At 39.7% G+C, this 19836-nt stretch overlaps 1 protein-coding gene across 11 annotated transcripts in view; it reads right to left on the bottom strand.

Moving 5' to 3' along the window:
* Window positions 1–16253: 16253 nt before the first annotated feature.
* auts2a (activator of transcription and developmental regulator AUTS2 a) overlaps window positions 16254–19836 on the bottom strand; it is a 356846-nt gene continuing 353263 nt past the window's right edge. For 8 of the 11 annotated variants that reach the window (XM_058086259.1, XM_058086252.1, XM_058086253.1 and 5 more), the window contains exon 21: window positions 16254–19827. In XM_058086259.1, the coding sequence (XP_057942242.1) occupies window positions 18621–19827 (1207 nt within the window). In that variant the 3' untranslated portion in view covers window positions 16254–18620. The remainder of the gene's footprint in view (window positions 19828–19836) is intronic. The other 3 variants (XM_058086248.1, XM_058086249.1, XM_058086258.1) reach the window with 2 other exon arrangements.

The following is a 19836-nucleotide window of genomic DNA, read 5'->3' as shown; positions in this document are numbered from 1 at the left end:
CACTCAACAGGGGCCTGAGAAGCACCCAAAAATGGCATAAAATGCCAGTGTTTGAATTTTGTGATTTTTGAAAAAAAAACGTAAGGGGTTAGTATGTCGTTTTTTTCAGATTTTTCAACATGCTGCTAATGCACTTTTCTGGTAGAAAAAACACGGGAAACCTCACACACACTCAACAGGGGCCCCAGGAGGACCCAAAAAGGGCATAAAATGCCAGTGAAAAATTTTGTGAATCTTCACAAAAAACGTAAGGGGTTAGTATGTCGTTTTTTTCAGATTTTTCAACATGCTGCTAATGCACTTTTCTGGTAGAAAAAACACGGGAAACCTCACACACACTCAACAGGGGCCCCAGGAGGACCCAAAAATGGCATAAAATGCGAGTGTAAAATTTTGTGATTTTTGACAAAAAACGTAAGGGGTTAGTATGTCGTTTTTTTCAGATTTTTCAACTTGCTTTTATTGCACTTTTCAGTTCAAAAGAACACGGGAAACTTCACACACACTCAACAGGGGCCCCAGGAAGTCCTAAAAAGGGCATAAAATGCCAGTGAAAAATTTTGTAATTTTTGACAAAAAACGTAAGGGGTTAGTATGTCGTTTTTCTCAGATTTTTCAACTTGCTTTTATTTCACTTTTCTGGTAAAAAAAAAAAAACACGGGAAACCTCACACACACTCAACAGGGGCCCCAGGAGGACCCAAAAAGGGCATAAAATGCCAGTGTAAAGTTTTGTGATTTTTGACAAAAAACGTAAGGGGTTAGTATGTCGTTTTTTTCAGATTTTTCAACTTGCTTTTATTGCACTTTTCTGTTCAAAAAAACACGGGAAACTTCACACACACTCAACAGGGGCCCCAGGAAGTCCTAAAAAGGGCATAAAATGCCAGTGAAAAATTTTGTAATTTTTGACAAAAAACGTAAGGGGTTAGTATGTCGTTTTTTTCAGATTTTTCAACTTGCTTTTATTTCACTTTTCTGGTAAAAAAAAACACGGGAAACCTCACACACACTCAACAGGGGCCCCAGGAAGACCCAAAAAGGGCATAAAATGCCAGTGTAAAATTTTGTGATTTTTGACAAAAAACGTAAGGGTATGTCGTTTTTTTCAGATTTTTCAACTTGCTTTTATTTCACTTTTCTGGTAAAAAAAAAAACACGGGAAACCTCACACACACTCAACAGGGGCCCCAGGAGGACCCAAAAAGGGCATAAAATGCCAGTGTAAAATTTTGTGATTTTTGACAAAAACGTAAGGGGTTAGTATGTCGTTTTTTTCAGATTTTTCAACTTGCTTTTATTGCACTTTTCAGTTCAAAAGAACACGGGAAACTTCACACACACTCAACAGGGGCCCCAGGAAGTCCTAAAAAGGGCATAAAATGCCAGTGAAAAATTTTGTAATTTTTGACAAAAAACGTAAGGGGTTAGTATGTCGTCTTTTTCAGATTTTTCAACTTGCTTTTATTTCACTTTTCTGGTAAAAAAAAAAAAACACGGGAAACCTCACACACACTCAACAAGGGCCCCAGGAGGACCCAAAAAGGGCATAAAATGCCAGTGAAAAATTTTGTGATTTTTGACAAAAAACGTAAGGGGTTAGTATGTCGTTTTTTTCAGATTTTTCAACTTGCTTTTATTGCACTTTTCAGTTCAAAAGAACACGGGAAACTTCACACACACTCAACAGGGGCCCCAGGAAGTCCTAAAAAGGGCATAAAATGCCAGTGAAAAATTTTGTAATTTTTGACAAAAAACGTTTTTTTCAGATTTTTCAACTTGCTTTTATTGCACTTTTCTGGTAGAAAAAACACGGGAAACCTCACACACACTCATCAGGGGTCCCAGGAGGACCCAAAAACGGCATAAAATGCCAGTGTAAAATTTTGTGATTTTTGACAAAAACGTAAGGGGTATGTCGTTTTTTTCAGATTTTTCAACTTGCTTTTATTGCTCTTTTCAGTTCAAAAAAACACGGGAAACCTCACACACACTCAACAGGGGCCCCAGGAGGACCCAAAAAGGGCATAAAATGCCAGTGTAAAATTTTGTGATTTTTCACAAAAAACGTAAGGGGTTAGTATGTCGTTTTTTTCAGATTTTTCAACTTGCTGCTAATGCACTTTTCTGGTAGAAAAAACCCGGGAAACCTCACACACACATAACAGGGGCCCCAGGAGGACCCAAAAAGGGCATGAAATGCCAGTGTAAAATTTTGTGATTTTTCACAAAAAACGTAAGGGGTTATATGTCGTTTTTTTCAGATTTTTCAACTTGCTTTTATTGCCCTTTTCTGGTAGAAAAAACACGGGAAACCTCACACACACTCAACAGGTGCCCCAGGAGGACCCAAAAAGGGCATAAAATGTGAGTGTAAAATTTTGTGATTTTTGAGAAAAAACGTAAGGGGTTAGTATGTCGTTTTTTTCAGATTTTTCAACTTGCTTTTAATGCACTTTTCTGGTCAAAAAAACACGGGAAAGTTCACACACACGCAACAGGGGGCCCAGGAGGACCCAAAAATGCCAGTGTTTGAATTTTGTGATTTCTGAAAAAAAACGTAAGGGGTTAGTATGTCGTTTTTTCAGATTTTTCAACATGCTGCTAATGCACTTTTCTGGTAGAAAAAACACTAGAAACCTCACACACACGCAACAGGGGCCCCAGGAGGACCCAAAAAGTGCATAAAATGCCAGTGTAAAATTTTTTGATTTTTGACAAAAAACGTAAGGGGTTAGTATGTCGTTTTTTTCAGATTTTTCAAATTGCTTTTATTGCACTTTTCAGTTAAAAAAAAACACGGGAAACCTCACACACACTCAACAGGGGCCCCAGGAGGACCCAAAAAGGGCATAAAATGCCAGTGTAAAATTTTGTGATTTTGACAAAAACGTAAGGGGTTAGTATGTCGTTTTTTTCAGATTTTTCAACTTGCTTTTATTGCACTTTTCTGTTCAAAAAGACACGGGAAACCTCACACACACGCAACAGGGGGCCCAGGAGGACCCAAAAATGGCATAAAATGCCAGTGTTTGAATTTTGTGATTTTTGACAAAAAACGTAAGGGGTTAGTATGTCGTTTTTTTTCAGATTTTTCAACTTGCTTTTATTGCACTTTTCAGTTCAAAAAAACACGGGCAACCTCACACACACTCAACAGGGGCCCCAGGAGGACCCAAAAAGGGCATAAAATGCCAGTGAAAAATTTTGTGATTTTTGACAAAAAACGTAAGGGGTTAGTATGTCGTTTTTTTCAGATTTTTCAACTTGCTTTTATTGCACTTTTCAGTTAAAAAAAAACACGGGAAACCTCACACACACTCAACAGGGGCCCCAGGAGGACCCAAAAAGGGTAAAAATGCCAGTGAAAAATTTTGTGATTTTTGACAAAAAATGTAAGGGGGTAGTATGTCGTTTTTTTCAGATTTTTCAACATGCTGCTAATGCACTTTTCTGGTAGAAAAAACACGGGAAACCTCACACACACTCAATAGGGGCCCCAGGAGGACCCAAAAAGGGCATAAAATGCCAGTGTAAAATTTTGTGATTTTTGACAAAAACGTAAGGGGTTAGTATGTCGTTTTTTTCAGATTTTTCAACTTGCTTTTATTGCACTTTTCAGTTAAAAAAAACACGGGAAACCTCACACACACTCAACAGGGGCCCCAGGAGGACCCAAAAAGGGCATAAAATGCCAGTGTCAAATTTTGTGATTTTTCACAAAAAACGTAAGGGGTTAGTATGTCGTTTTTTTCAGATTTTTCAACATGCTGCTAATGCACTTTTCTGGTAGAAAAAACACGGGAAACCTCACACACACTCAACAGGGGCCCCAGGAGGACCCAAAAATGGCATAAAATGCGATTGTAAAATTTTGTGATTTTTGACAAAAAACGTAAGAGGTTAGTATGTCGTTTTTTTCAGATTTTTCAACTTGCTTTTATTGCACTTTTCAGTTCAAAAGAACACGGGAAACTTCACACACACTAAACAGGGGCCCCAGGAAGTCCTAAAAAGGGCATAAAATGCCAGTGAAAAATTTTGTAATTTTTGACAAAAAACGTAAGGGGTTAGTATGTCGTTTTTTCCAGATTTTTCAACTTGCTTTTATTTCACTTTTCTGGTAAAAAAAAAAACACGGGAAACCTCACACACACTCAACAGGGGCCCCAGGAGGACCCAAAAAGGGCATAAAATGCCAGTGTAAAGTTTTGTGATTTTTGACAAAAAACGTAAGGGGTTAGTATGTCGTTTTTTTCAGATTTTTCAACTTGCTTTTATTTCACTTTTCTGGTAAAAAAAAAACACGGGAAACCTCACACACACTCAACAGGGGCCCCAGGAAGACCCAAAAAGGGCATAAAATGCCAGTGTAAAATTTTGTGATTTTTGACAAAAAACGTAAGGGTATGTCGTTTTTTTCAGATTTTTCAACTTGCTGCTAATGCACTTTTCTGGTAGAAATAACACGGGAAACCTCACACACACGCAACAGGGGCCCCAGGAGGACCCAAAAATGGCATAAAATGCCAGTGTTTGAATTTTGTGATTTCTGAAAAAAAATGTAAGGGGTTAGTATGTCGTTTTTTTCAGATTTTTCAACATGCTTTTATTGCACTTTTCAGTTCAAAAAAACACGGGAAACCTCACACACACTCAACAGGGGCCCCAGGAGGACCCAAAAAGGGCATAAAATGCCAGTGAAAAATTTTGTGATTTTTGACAAAAAACGTAAGGGGTTAGTATGTCGTTTTTTTCAGATTTTTCAACATGCTGCTAATGCACTTTTCTGGTAGAAAAAACACGGGAAACCTCACACACACTCAACAGGGGCCCCAGGAGGACCCAAAAATGGCATAAAATGCGAGTGTAAAATTTTGTGATTTTTGACAAAAAACGTAAGGGGTTAGTATGTCGTTTTTTTCAGATTTTTCAACTTGCTTTTATTGCACTTTTCAGTTCAAAAGAACACGGGAAACTTCACACACACTCAACAGGGGCCCCAGGAAGTCCTAAAAAGGGCATAAAATGCCAGTGAAAAATTTTGTAATTTTTGACAAAAAACGTAAGGGGTTAGTATGTCGTTTTTCTCAGATTTTTCAACTTGCTTTTATTTCACTTTTCTGGTAAAAAAAAAAAACACGGGAAACCTCACACACACTCAACAGGGGCCCCAGGAGGACCCAAAAAGGGCATAAAATGCCAGTGTAAAGTTTTGTGATTTTTGACAAAAAACGTAAGGGGTTAGTATGTCGTTTTTTTCAGATTTTTCAACTTGCTTTTATTGCACTTTTCTGTTCAAAAAAACACGGGAAACTTCACACACACTCAACAGGGGCCCCAGGAAGTCCTAAAAAGGGCATAAAATGCCAGTGAAAAATTTTGTAATTTTTGACAAAAAACGTAAGGGGTTAGTATGTCGTTTTTTTCAGATTTTTCAACTTGCTTTTATTTCACTTTTCTGGTAAAAAAAAAAACACGGGAAACCTCACACACACTCAACAGGGGCCCCAGGAAGACCCAAAAAGGGCATAAAATGCCAGTGTAAAATTTTGTGATTTTTGACAAAAAACGTAAGGGTATGTCGTTTTTTTCAGATTTTTCAACTTGCTTTTATTTCACTTTTCTGGTAAAAAAAAAAACACGGGAAACCTCACACACACTCAACAGGGGCCCCAGGAGGACCCAAAAAGGGCATAAAATGCCAGTGTAAAATTTTGTGATTTTTGACAAAAACGTAAGGGGTTAGTATGTCGTTTTTTTCAGATTTTTCAACTTGCTTTTATTGCACTTTTCAGTTCAAAAGAACACGGGAAACTTCACACACACTCAACAGGGGCCCCAGGAAGTCCTAAAAAGGGCATAAAATGCCAGTGAAAAATTTTGTAATTTTTGACAAAAAACGTAAGGGGTTAGTATGTCGTTTTTTTCAGATTTTTCAACTTGCTTTTATTGCCCTTTTCTGGTAGAAAAAACACGGGAAACCTCACACACACTCAACAGGTGCCCCAGGAGGACCCAAAAAGGGAATAAAATGCGAGTGTAAAATTTTGTGGTTTTTGACAAAAAACGTAAGGGGTTAGTATGTCGTTTTTTTCAGATTTTTCAACTTGCTTTTATTGCACTTTTCAGTTCAAAAGAACACGGGAAACTTCACACACACTCAACAGGGGTCCCAGGAGGACCCAAAAAGGGCATAAAATGCGAGTGTAAAATTTTGTGATTTTTGACAAAAACGTAAGGGGTATGTCGTTTTTTTCAGATTTTTCAACTTGCTTTTATTGCTCTTTTCAGTTCAAAAAAACACGGGAAACCTCACACACACTCAACAGGGGCCCCAGGAGGACCCAAAAAGGGCATAAAATGCCAGTGTAAAATTTTGTGATTTTTCACAAAAAACGTAAGGGGTTAGTATGTCGTTTTTTTCAGATTTTTCAACTTGCTGCTAATGCACTTTTCTGGTAGAAAAAACCCGGGAAACCTCACACACACATAACAGGGGCCCCAGGAGGACCCAAAAAGGGCATGAAATGCCAGTGTAAAATTTTGTGATTTTTCACAAAAAACGTAAGGGGTTATATGTCGTTTTTTTCAGATTTTTCAACTTGCTTTTATTGCCCTTTTCTGGTAGAAAAAACACGGGAAACCTCACACACACTCAACAGGTGCCCCAGGAGGACCCAAAAAGGGCATAAAATGCGAGTGTAAAATTTTGTGATTTTTGAGAAAAAACGTAAGGGGTTAGTATGTCGTTTTTTTCAGATTTTTCAACTTGCTTTTAATGCACTTTTCTGGTCAAAAAAACACGGGAAACTTCACACACACGCAACAGGGGGCCCAGGAGGACCCAAAAATGCCAGTGTTTGAATTTTGTGATTTCTGAAAAAAAACGTAAGGGGTTAGTATGTCGTTTTTTCAGATTTTTCAACATGCTGCTAATGCACTTTTCTGGTAGAAAAAACACGGGAAACCTCACACACACGCAACAGGGGCCCCAGGAGGACCCAAAAAGTGCATAAAATGCCAGTGTAAAATTTTTTGATTTTTGACAAAAAACGTAAGGGGTTAGTATGTCGTTTTTTTCAGATTTTTCAAATTGCTTTTATTGCACTTTTCAGTTAAAAAAAAACACGGGAAACCTCACACACACTCAACAGGGGCCCCAGGAGGACCCAAAAAGGGCATAAAATGCCAGTGTAAAATTTTGTGATTTTGACAAAAACGTAAGGGGTTAGTATGTCGTTTTTTTCAGATTTTTCAACTTGCTTTTATTGCACTTTTCTGTTCAAAAAGACACGGGAAACCTCACACACACGCAACAGGGGGCCCAGGAGGACCCAAAAATGGCATAAAATGCCAGTGTTTGAATTTTGTGATTTCTGAAAAAAAACGTAAGGGGTTAGTATGTCGTTTTTTTCAGATTTTTCAACTTGCTGCTAATGCACTTTTCTGGTAGAAATACACGGGAAACCTCACGCGCACGCAACAGGGGCCCCAGGAGGACCGAAAAATGGCATAAAATGCCAGTGTTTGAATTTTGTGATTTCTGAAAAAAAACGTAAGGGGTTAATATGTCGTTTTTTTCAGATTTTTCAACATGCTGCTAATGCACTTTTCTGGTAGAAAAAACATGGGAAACCTCACACACACTCAACAGGGGCCCCAGGAGGACCCAAAAAGGGCATAAAATGCGAGTGTAAAATTTTGTGATTTTTGACAAAAAACGTAAGGGGTTAGTATGTCGTTTTTTTTCAGATTTTTCAACTTGCTTTTATTGCACTTTTCAGTTCAAAAAAACACGGGCAACCTCACACACACTCAACAGGGGCCCCAGGAGGACCCAAAAAGGGCCTTAAATGGCAGTGTAAAATTTTGTGATTTTTGACAAAAACGTAAGGGGTTAGTATGTCGTTTTTTTCAGATTTTTCAACTTGCTTTTATTGCACTTTTCTGGTAGAAAAAACACGGGAAACCTCACACACACTCAACAGGGGCCCCAGGAGGACCCAAAAAGGGCATAAAATGCCAGTGAAAAATGTTGTGATTTTTCACAAAAAACGTAAGGGGTTAGTATGCCGTTTTTTTCAGATTTTTCCACTTGCTTTTATTGCACTTTTCTGGTAGAAAAAACACGGGAAACCTCACACACACTCAACAAGGGCCCCAGGAGGACCCAAAAAGGGCATAAAATGCCAGTGAAAAATTTTGTGATTTTTGACAAAAAACGTAAGGGGTTAGTATGTCGTTTTTTTCAGATTTTTCAACTTGCTGCTAATGCACTTTTCTGGTCAAAAAAACACAGGAAACCTCACACACACGCAACAGGGGGCCCAGGAGGACCCAAAAATGGCATAAAAAAACAGTGTTTGAATTTTGTGATTTCTGAAAAAAAAAGTAAGGGGTTAGTATGTTGTTTTTTTCAGATTTTTCAACTTGCTGCTAATGCACTTTTCTGGTAGAAAAAACACGGGAAACCTCACACACACTCAACAGGGGCCCCAGGAGGACCCAAAAAGGGCACAAAATGCGAGTGTAAAATTTTTTGATTTTTGACAAAAAACGTAAGGGGTTAGTATGTCGTTTTTTTCAGATTTTTCAACTTGCTGCTAATGCACTTTTCTGGTAGAAAAAACACGGGAAACCTCACACACACGCAACAGGGGCCCCAGGAGGACCCAAAAAGGGCATAAAAAGCCAGTGTAAAATTTTGTGATTGTTGACAAAAAACGTAAGGGGTTAGTATGTCGTTTTTTTCAGATTTTTCAACTTGCTGCTAATGCACTTTTCTGGTCAAAAAAACACAGGAAACCTCACACACACGCAACAGGGGGCCCAGGAGGACCCAAAAAGGGCATAAAATGCGAGTGTAAAATTTTTTGATTTTTGACAAAAAACGTAAGGGGTTAGTATGTCGTTTTTTTCAGATTTTTCAACTTGCTTTTAATGCACTTTTCTGGTAGAAAAAACACGGGAAACCTCACACACACGCAACAGGGGCCCCAGGAGGACCCAAAAAGTGCATAAAAAGCCAGTGTAAAATTTTGTGATTGTTGACAAAAAACGTAAGGGGTTAGTATGTCGTTTTTTTCAGATTTTTCAACTTGCTTTTATTGCACTTTTCTGGTAGAAAAAACACGGGAAACCTCACACACACTCAACAGGGGCCCCAGGAGGACCCAAAAAGGGCATAAAATGCGAGTGTAAAATTTTTTGATTTTTGACAAAAAACGTAAGGGGTTAGTATGTCGTTTTTTTCAGATTTTTCAACTTGCTTTTAATGCACTTTTCTGTTCAAAAAAACACGGGAAACCTCACACACACGCAACAGGGGGCCCAGGAGGACCCAAAAATGGCATAAAATGCCAGTGTTTGAATTTTGTGATTTCTGAAAAAAAACGTAAGGGGTTAGTATGTCGTTTTTTCAGATTTTTCAACATGCTGCTAATGCACTTTTCTGGTAGAAAAAACACGGGAAACCTCACACACACGCAACAGGGGCCCCAGGAGGACCCAAAAAGTGCATAAAATGCCAGTGTAAAATTTTTTGATTTTTGACAAAAAACGTAAGGGGTTAGTATGTCGTTTTTTTCAGATTTTTCAAATTGCTTTTATTGCACTTTTCAGTTAAAAAAAAAACACGGGAAACCTCACACACACTCAACAGGGGCCCCAGGAGGACCCAAAAAGGGCATAAAATGCCAGTGTAAAATTTTGTGATTTTGACAAAAAACGTAAGGGGTTAGTATGTCGTTTTTTTCAGATTTTTCAACTTGCTGCTAATGCACTTTTCTGGTAGAAAAAACACGGGAAACCTCACACACACGCAACAGGGGCCCCAGGAGGACCCAAAAAGTGCATAAAAAGCCAGTGTAAAATTTTGTGATTGTTGACAAAAAACGTAAGGGGTTAGTATGTCGTTTTTTTCAGATTTTTCAACTTGCTGCTAATGCACTTTTCTGGTCAAAAAAACACAGGAAACCTCACACACACGCAACAGGGGGCCCAGGAGGACCCAAAAAGGGCATAAAATGCGAGTGTAAAATTTTTTGATTTTTGACAAAAAACGTAAGGGGTTAGTATGTCGTTTTTTTCAGATTTTTCAACTTGCTTTTAATGCACTTTTCTGGTAGAAAAAACACGGGAAACCTCACACACACGCAACAGGGGCCCCAGGAGGACCCAAAAAGTGCATAAAAAGCCAGTGTAAAATTTTGTGATTGTTGACAAAAAACGTAAGGGGTTAGTATGTCGTTTTTTTCAGATTTTTCAACTTGCTTTTATTGCACTTTTCTGGTAGAAAAAACACGGGAAACCTCACACACACTCAACAGGGGCCCCAGGAGGACCCAAAAAGGGCATAAAATGCGAGTGTAAAATTTTTTGATTTTTGACAAAAAACGTAAGGGGTTAGTATGTCGTTTTTTTCAGATTTTTCAACTTGCTTTTAATGCACTTTTCTGTTCAAAAAAACACGGGAAACCTCACACACACGCAACAGGGGGCCCAGGAGGACCCAAAAATGGCATAAAATGCCAGTGTTTGAATTTTGTGATTTCTGAAAAAAAACGTAAGGGGTTAGTATGTCGTTTTTTCAGATTTTTCAACATGCTGCTAATGCACTTTTCTGGTAGAAAAAACACGGGAAACCTCACACACACGCAACAGGGGCCCCAGGAGGACCCAAAAAGTGCATAAAATGCCAGTGTAAAATTTTTTGATTTTTGACAAAAAACGTAAGGGGTTAGTATGTCGTTTTTTTCAGATTTTTCAAATTGCTTTTATTGCACTTTTCAGTTAAAAAAAAAACACGGGAAACCTCACACACACTCAACAGGGGCCCCAGGAGGACCCAAAAAGGGCATAAAATGCCAGTGTAAAATTTTGTGATTTTGACAAAAACGTAAGGGGTTAGTATGTCGTTTTTTTCAGATTTTTCAACTTGCTTTTATTGCACTTTTCTGTTCAAAAAGACACGGGAAACCTCACACACACGCAACAGGGGGCCCAGGAGGACCCAAAAATGGCATAAAATGCCAGTGTTTGAATTTTGTGATTTCTGAAAAAAAACGTAAGGGGTTAGTATGTCGTTTTTTTCAGATTTTTCAACTTGCTGCTAATGCACTTTTCTGGTAGAAATACACGGGAAACCTCACGCGCACGCAACAGGGGCCCCAGGAGGACCGAAAAATGGCATAAAATGCCAGTGTTTGAATTTTGTGATTTCTGAAAAAAAACGTAAGGGGTTAATATGTCGTTTTTTTCAGATTTTTCAACATGCTGCTAATGCACTTTTCTGGTAGAAAAAACATGGGAAACCTCACACACACTCAACAGGGGCCCCAGGAGGACCCAAAAAGGGCATAAAATGCGAGTGTAAAATTTTGTGATTTTTGACAAAAAACGTAAGGGGTTAGTATGTCGTTTTTTTCAGATTTTTCAACTTGCTGCTAATGCACTTTTCTGGTAGAAAAAACACGGGAAACTTCACACACACGCAACAGGGGCCCCAGGAGGACCCAAAAAAGGCATAAAATGCCAGTGTAAAATTTTGTGATTTTTGACAAAAAACGTAAGGGGTTAGTATGTCGTTTTTTTTCAGATTTTTCAACTTGCTTTTATTGCACTTTTCAGTTCAAAAAAACACGGGCAACCTCACACACACTCAACAGGGGCCCCAGGAGGACCCAAAAAGGGCCTTAAATGGCAGTGTAAAATTTTGTGATTTTTGACAAAAACGTAAGGGGTTAGTATGTCGTTTTTTTCAGATTTTTCAACTTGCTTTTATTGCACTTTTCTGGTAGAAAAAACACGGGAAACCTCACACACACTCAACAGGGGCCCCAGGAGGACCCAAAAAGGGCATAAAATGCCAGTGAAAAATGTTGTGATTTTTCACAAAAAACATAAGGGGTTAGTATATCGTTTTTTTCAGATTTTTCAACATGCTGCTAATGCACTTTTCTGGTAGAAAAAACACGGGAAACCTCACACACACTCAACAGGGGCCCCAGGAGGACCCAAAAAGGGCATAAAATGCCAGTGTAAAATTTTGTGATTTTTGACAAAAAACGTAAGGGGTTAGTATGCCGTTTTTTTCAGATTTTTCCACTTGCTTTTATTGCACTTTTCTGGTAGAAAAAACACGGGAAACCTCACACACACTCAACAAGGGCCCCAGGAGGACCCAAAAAGGGCATAAAATGCCAGTGAAAAATTTTGTGATTTTTGACAAAAAACGTAAGGGGTTAGTATGTCGTTTTTTTCAGATTTTTCAACTTGCTGCTAATGCACTTTTCTGGTCAAAAAAACACAGGAAACCTCACACACACGCAACAGGGGGCCCAGGAGGACCCAAAAATGGCATAAAAAAACAGTGTTTGAATTTTGTGATTTCTGAAAAAAAAAGTAAGGGGTTAGTATGTTGTTTTTTTCAGATTTTTCAACTTGCTGCTAATGCACTTTTCTGGTAGAAAAAACACGGGAAACCTCACAAACACTCAACAGGGGCCCCAGGAGGACCCAAAAAGGGCATAAAATGCGAGTGTAAAATTTTTTGATTTTTGACAAAAAACGTAAGGGGTTAGTATGTCGTTTTTTTCAGATTTTTCAACTTGCTGCTAATGCACTTTTCTGGTAGAAAAAACACGGGAAACCTCACACACACGCAACAGGGGCCCCAGGAGGACCCAAAAAGTGCATAAAAAGCCAGTGTAAAATTTTGTGATTGTTGACAAAAAACGTAAGGGGTTAGTATGTCGTTTTTTTCAGATTTTTCAACTTGCTTTTATTGCACTTTTCTGGTAGAAAAAACACGGGAAACCTCACACACACTCAACAGGGGCCCCAGGAGGACCCAAAAAGGGCATAAAATGCGAGTGTAAAATTTTTTGATTTTTGACAAAAAACGTAAGGGGTTAGTATGTCGTTTTTTTCAGATTTTTCAACTTGCTTTTAATGCACTTTTCTGGTCAAAAAAACACGGGAAACCTCACACACACGCAACAGGGGGCATAGGAGGACCCAAAAATGGCATAAAATGCCAGTGTTTGAATTTTGTGATTTCTGAAAAAAAACGTAAGGGGTTAGTATGTCGTTTTTTTTAGATTTTTCAACTTGCTGTTAATGCACTTTTCTGGTAGAAAAAACACGGGAAACCTCACACACACTCAACAGGGGCCCCAGGAGGACCCAAAAAGGGCATAAAATGCGAGTGTAAAATTTTGTGATTTTTGACAAAAAACGTAAGGGGTTATTATGTCATTTTTTTCATATTTTTCAACTTGCTTTTATTGCACTTTTCTGGTCAAAAAAACACGGGAAACGTCACACACACGCAGCAGGGGCCTGAGAAGCACCCAAAAATGGCATAAAATGCCAGTGTTTGAATTTTGTGATTTTTGAAAAAAAAACGTAAGGGGTTAGTTTGTCGTTTTTTTCAGATTTTTCAACTTGCTGTTAATGCACTTTTCTGGTAGAAAAAACACGGGAAACCTCACACACACTCAACAGGGGCCCCAGGAAGTCCCAAAAAGGGCATAAAATGTCAGTGTAAAATTTTGTGATTTTTGACAAAAAACGTAAGGGGTTAGTATGTCGTTTTTTTCAGATTTTTCAACTTGCTTTTATTGCGCTTTTCTGGTAGAAAAAACACGGGAAACCTCACACACGCTCAACAGGGGCCCTAGGAAGTCCCAAAAAGGGTATAAAATGCCAGTGTAAAATTTTGTGATTTTTGACAAAAAACGTAAGGGGTTAGTATGTCGTTTTTTTCAGATTTTTCAACTTGCTTTTATTGCACTTTTCTGTTCAAAAGAACACGGGAAACTTCACACACACTCAACAGGGGCCCCAGGAAGTCCCAAAAAGGGCATAAAATGCCAGTTTAAAATTTTGTGATTTTTGACAAAAAACGTAAGGGGTTAGTATGTCGTTTTTTTCAGATTTTTCAACTTGCTGCTAATGCACTTTTCTGATAGAAAAAACACGGGAAACCTAACACACACTCAACAGGGGCCCCAGGAGGACCCAAAAAGGGCATAAAATGCGAGTGTAAAATTTTGTGATTTTTGACAAAAAAACGTAAGGGGCTGTTAGTATGTCGTTTTTTTCAGATTTTTCAACTTGCTTTTATTGCACTTTTCTGGTCAAAAAAAACACGCGAAACGTCACACACACGAAACAGGGGCCTGAGAAGCACCCAAAAATGGCATAAAATGCCAGTGTTTGAATTTTGTGATTTTTGGAAAAAAAACTTAAGGGGTTAGTATGTCGTTTTGTCAGATTTTTCAACTTGCTTTTAATGCACTTTTCTGGTCAAAAAAACACAGGAAACCTCACACACACTCAACAGGGGCCCCAGGAAGTCCCAATAAAGGGCATAAAATGCCAGTGTAAAATTTTGTGATTTTTGACAAAAACGTAAGGGGTTAGTATGTTGTTTTTTTCAGATTTTTCAACTTGTTTTTATTGCACTTTTCTGTTCAAAAAAACACGGGAAACCTCACACACACTCAACAGGGGCCCTAGGAAGTCCCAAAAAGGGCATAAAATGCCAGTGTAAAATTTTGTGATTTTTCACAAAAAACGTATGTCGTTTTTTTCAGATTTTTTAACTTGCTGCTAATGCACTTTTCTGGTAGAAAAAACACGGGAAACCTCACACACACGCAACAGGGGCCCCAGGAGGACCCAAAAAGGGCATAAAATGCGAGTGTAAAATTTTGTGATTTTTGACAAAAAACGTAAGGGCTTATATGTCGTTTTTTTCAGATTTTTCAACTTGCTTTTATTGCCCTTTTCTGGTAGAAAAAACACGGGAAACCTCACACACACTCAACAGGTGCCCCAGGAGGACCCAAAAAGGGCATAAAATGCGAGTGTAAAATTTTGTGATTTTTGAGAAAAAACGTAAGGGGTTAGTATGTCGTTTTTTTCAGATTTTTCAACTTGCTTTTAATGCACTTTTCTGGTCAAAAAAACACGGGAAACTTCACACACACGCAACAGGGGGCCCAGGAGGACCCAAAAATGCCAGTGTTTGAATTTTGTGATTTCTGAAAAAAAACGTAAGGGGTTAGTATGTCGTTTTTTCAGATTTTTCAACATGCTGCTAATGCACTTTTCTGGTAGAAAAAACACGGGAAACCTCACACACACTCAACAGGGGCCCCAGGAGGACCCAAAAAGGGCATAAAATGCCAGTGTAAAATTTTGTGATTTTTGACAAAAACGTAAGGGGTTAGTATGTCGTTTTTTTCAGATTTTTCAACTTGCTTTTATTGCACTTTTCTGTTCAAAAAAACACGGGAAACCTCACACACACGCAACAGGGGGCCCAGGAGGACCCAAAAATGGCATAAAATGCCAGTGTTTGAATTTTGTGATTTTTGAAAAAAAACGTAAGGGGTTAGTTTGTCGTTTTTTTCAGATTTTTCAACTTGCTGCTATTGCACTTTTAAAGTTGAAAAAACACGGGAAACCTCACACACACTCAACAGGGGCCCCAGGAAGTCCCAAAAAGGGCATAAAATGCCAGTGTAAAATTTTGTGATTTTTGACAAAAAACGTAAGGGGTTTGTCGTTTTTTTCAGATTTTTCAACTTGCTTTTATTGCGCTTTTCTGTTAAAAAAAACACGGGAAACCTCACACACGCTCAACAGGGGCCCTAGGAAGTCCCAAAAAGGGCATAAAATGCCAGTGTAAAATTTTGTGATTTTTGACAAAAAACGTAAGGGGTTAGCATGTCGTTTTTTTCAGATTTTTCAACTTGCTTTTATTGCACTTTTCTGTTAAAACAAAAACGGGAAACCTCACACACACTCAACAGGGGCCCCAGGAGGACCCAAAAAGGGCATATAATGCGAGTGTAAAATTTTGTGATTTTTGACAAAAAACGTAAGGGGTTAGCATGTCTTTTTTTTCAGATTTTTCAACTTGCTTTTATTGCACTTTTCTGTTCAAAAAAACACGGGAAACGTCACACACATGCAACAGGGGCCTGAGAAGCACCCAAAAATGGCATCAAATGCCAGTGTTTGAATTTTGTGATTTTTGAAAAAAAACGTAAGGGGTTAGTATGTCGTTTTTTTCAGATTTTTCAACTTGCTGCTGATGCATTTTTCTGGTAGAAAAAACATGGGAAACCACACACACACACTCAACAGGGGCTGAGAAGCCCCCAAAAACGGCATAAATTGCCAGTGTAAAATTTTGTGATTTTTAACAAAAAACGGGCCACAATAGGTTACCAGGCTACTCTTTGGACATCCCACGACTTACTTGTAGCCAACAATAATCAAAATGCTAAATGCTTTGTGTTGGTAAAATGTGAAAGACTAAGCAGTCAAAAACAAGATCAGTACACATTTTTTAATAACATGGCACCATTTACATTACAATAATAATTTACATGTTTAAATGAGGGGCATGCTGAAGATTCAGTCGCTTCATTTTTTGACATTTTTGTACATGATCTACAAAGACTTTTTTTTTTTTAAATCTGTACATGTTAACAGCAAACAAAGTTTGTCATTGAAACAATCTTTTAGCAATATGCATTGCCTAACCGCTAGGGCTCCGGTTTATGTTGAGTGAAAGTAACACGGCACGACACACAGGGTTTGAAAGCGCACCGATAAACCTTTAGCAGGTCTCTGCTTATTTCAAACTAAATATTGTCCAAACTTGATTTTTTTGTCTATGAATTTAGTCCGGACCACAACCCAGGACAGCACTTTGAATACATTGCTTAACCAACAGAACCTACTTCCAAAACATGTACTTTACACACCTTCTATTGTTGTACAGTATGTATTCTCCCCGCAACAATACAAATGTCTCTTGTATTTGTATTCGCTTGTATTCGTATTTGAAGAAGGTTTGTCTAAATTGAAAGTTGTGGAGAGAATACAGCTTGTTATCCATTCTTGGTATACAGTGGACCCCCAGATATACTGTACGTAACTGTACCACACAAACCATGTGGGTATTGTAATAGATTTGCTAAACAGACCACCAGATTTGTAATATGAAAAAAATAATAACCAGGTTGTTGTCTTACAAGAACACTAAACTCATACCCAAACAAAAAATAATTGCCCCCAACCCCCCTCGTCCAATCATCAAAACTCGAATTGGTACATGATTGTATATTTATTACTCTATTACCTTTTGAGTGTTAAGTTGCTGTGTGATGAGTTTAGCGCTCTTTGTAAGATGACACCGTGGGTCATACTGTTGTATTGAGTCATTTAGCTCGTTTATTTTCAAACCTGCACGAGTCCATGAGGACCAGGAAGTTCTTTATTTGACAGGAGCCAATCATGAGCTATGAAAAAAATAATGACCGGGTTGTTGTTCACTGCGTTATCTTACAAGAACACTAAACTCATACCCAAACAAAAAATAATTGCCCCCAAACCCCCTCGTCCAATCATCAAAACTCAAATTGGTACATGTTTGTATATTTATTACTCTATTACCTTTTGAGTGTTAAGTTGCTGTGTGATGAGTTTAGCGCTCTTTGTAAGATGACACCGTGGGTCATACTGTTATATTGAGTCATTTACCTGTCATTTCCAACAAGCTCACGATTAGCCCGTTTATTTTCAAACCTGCACGAGTCTGTGAGGACCAGGAAGTTCTTTATTTGGCAGGAGCCAATCATGAGCTATGAAAAAATAATGACCAGGTTGTTGTTCACTGTGTTATCTTACAAGAACACTAAACTCATACCCAAACAAAAAATCTTCAAAACTCAAATTGGTACATGTTTGTATATTTATTACTCTATTACCTTTGAGTGTTAAGTTGCTGTGTGATGAGTTTAGCGCTCTTTGTAAGATGACACCGTGGGTCATACTATTTATTACTCTATTACCTTTTGAGTGTTAAGTTGCTGTGTGATGAATTTAGCGCTCTTTGTAAGATGACACCGTGGGTCACGCTGTTATATTGAGTCATTTACCTGTCATATCCAACAAGCTCACCGTTTATTTTCAAACCCGCATAAGTCTGTGTGGTGCAGTTACTTGTGAGAGAGTGAGGTGTCGATTGCAAAATAGGGAGCACTTTCTCAGTTATGTACAGTAGCGCCATAGACCAAGTGGTCCGGTTTTCCGCCATGGCAAAGCAAAACGAGGATGTTCTGTACAGGAGTGGGTGAAAGAGCCGGTGTTGTGACTTGTTGCATAGTAGAACATGGGGTACAATGCTAATCAAATAAAAAAACAACATTCTGAATCACTGCCTAAATAGCTCTCTATGTAAATTTGTTCAAAGTAAAGCTTTCAAATGACTCTTTTGCATATATACGTATCGTACCATGATCCATACAGAGCGAGCACAGCGACTGCACATGTTATCTATATACATTTTGTCCGTCAGTGCTAAAGAATCTGTACATTCCAAAATTGTTCAATGTCACTTCACTTTGCTATACAATAGAAAGTACGGACACACACACACACACACACAAAAAACTGGAAAAAAAGTTTGTTCTGTGATCTCTGTCTGCAGGTTTGTACAAAAACTGAACTGTGTGGGCCCACATAAGTTATTCACAGCTATGTTACAGTCTTGCTAAGTGCTGGGTGGGAGTTCAAGAGGGGGGGGGGTCAGCTCATCGAGCCTCGATGTCCTTGTGCGGAGGTCTGTCTCTGATATCGGCGGCCACGGGAGTAGTTCGTCTGGGCGAGCCAGGCCTGGCGCCGAGCGTGGGGATAAGAGGGGGCGGGGCGCTCAAAGAAGCAGTGGGAGGAGTTTTGTTCAGAATGCTGTTCTGATGGGCGGCGGCCGCCGCGACGGCCGAGGGGCTGACTCTGGAGTAGTGCATGCCAGGGAGTCCCGGGGCCATGAGTCCCTGGGCGTGGTGGGGTAGATGCCCATCAAGGGCTGGGTGGTGCATTGCGGGGTGGAGTCGTCCATGTTCATAGTCCTCTCTGAGGAGGCGGTCCCGTTCCTCCAACTGAGCACGCTCATGTTCCCGCCTCTGCTCCAAAGCGAGGGGGTGCGCACGATTAAAGTCGTGAGGCTCACGGTCCCTGTACGCGCGCTCGGCCTCATAGAGGCGTGGAGCGGTTAGCCGATGATGTTCATTCCTTAGCAAAAGATCCCTAGCCAAAGGGTCCCGCCTGTGAATATCCAACGCCCTGTAGGGGTCCCTCATTGGGTCCCAATGGAAGGCGGGGTAAGGGAACCTTTCAGATCCAGGGATGGGGCTGATACCCAAAAAGGGTGCCACCACTCGAGTTCTCTCAAGACCGCTTATGTTGTTAATCGGATGGACTCCTGCCATGCCCATGGGCATAGGCATCGATGAGGGAGGGTGGAGGTTTGGTGTCGAGGGAACTAATGTGTGCTCGCTTGTCTTCTCTGCCACTCCATCTTGCTCCTCTTTTCTCTCCTCTTTCACTTTCACTTCACTGTTCTTCTTCTGATGCTCAAATGAAACTTCCTTTTTGTCCATCAGATCCCTGCTCAGACCACCATTCGGATGCTCCAGGCTGGTCAGTCTGATGTAGGGCGACGCTGCACCCCTGTTGGACACCGTGTCCTCTGAGACCCTGCCGTCGTGGACAGCGGGCGTGTCCTTATTGCTGTGCTGGTTGTCTTTGAGCTTGTGGTCATCCGTGCTGGTATCTTTCCAAGAGTCCGAGTGTTCCCTGTCTCGGTCTTTGGCCTTGTTGTCTTTGTCTCTCTGAAGATCTCCAGACGAAGGAGGCAGGTGGTTTCGGTTGTGCTCAGGAGGGCGGCTGTGTCCAAGAAGACCAATGGGGTTGACCGGAACTGGGGACGGGTGGCTGGGGTGACGTTTTTCCACCGATTCCCTGGAAACA

The sequence above is a fragment of the Doryrhamphus excisus genome, chromosome 11 (genome assembly GCF_030265055.1).
Source record: "Doryrhamphus excisus isolate RoL2022-K1 chromosome 11, RoL_Dexc_1.0, whole genome shotgun sequence".
In the NCBI taxonomy this organism is placed as follows: Eukaryota; Metazoa; Chordata; class Actinopteri; order Syngnathiformes; family Syngnathidae; genus Doryrhamphus; species Doryrhamphus excisus.
Note: the sequence above shows the minus strand (reverse complement) of the source record. Positions and strands in the feature narration are given on the sequence as shown.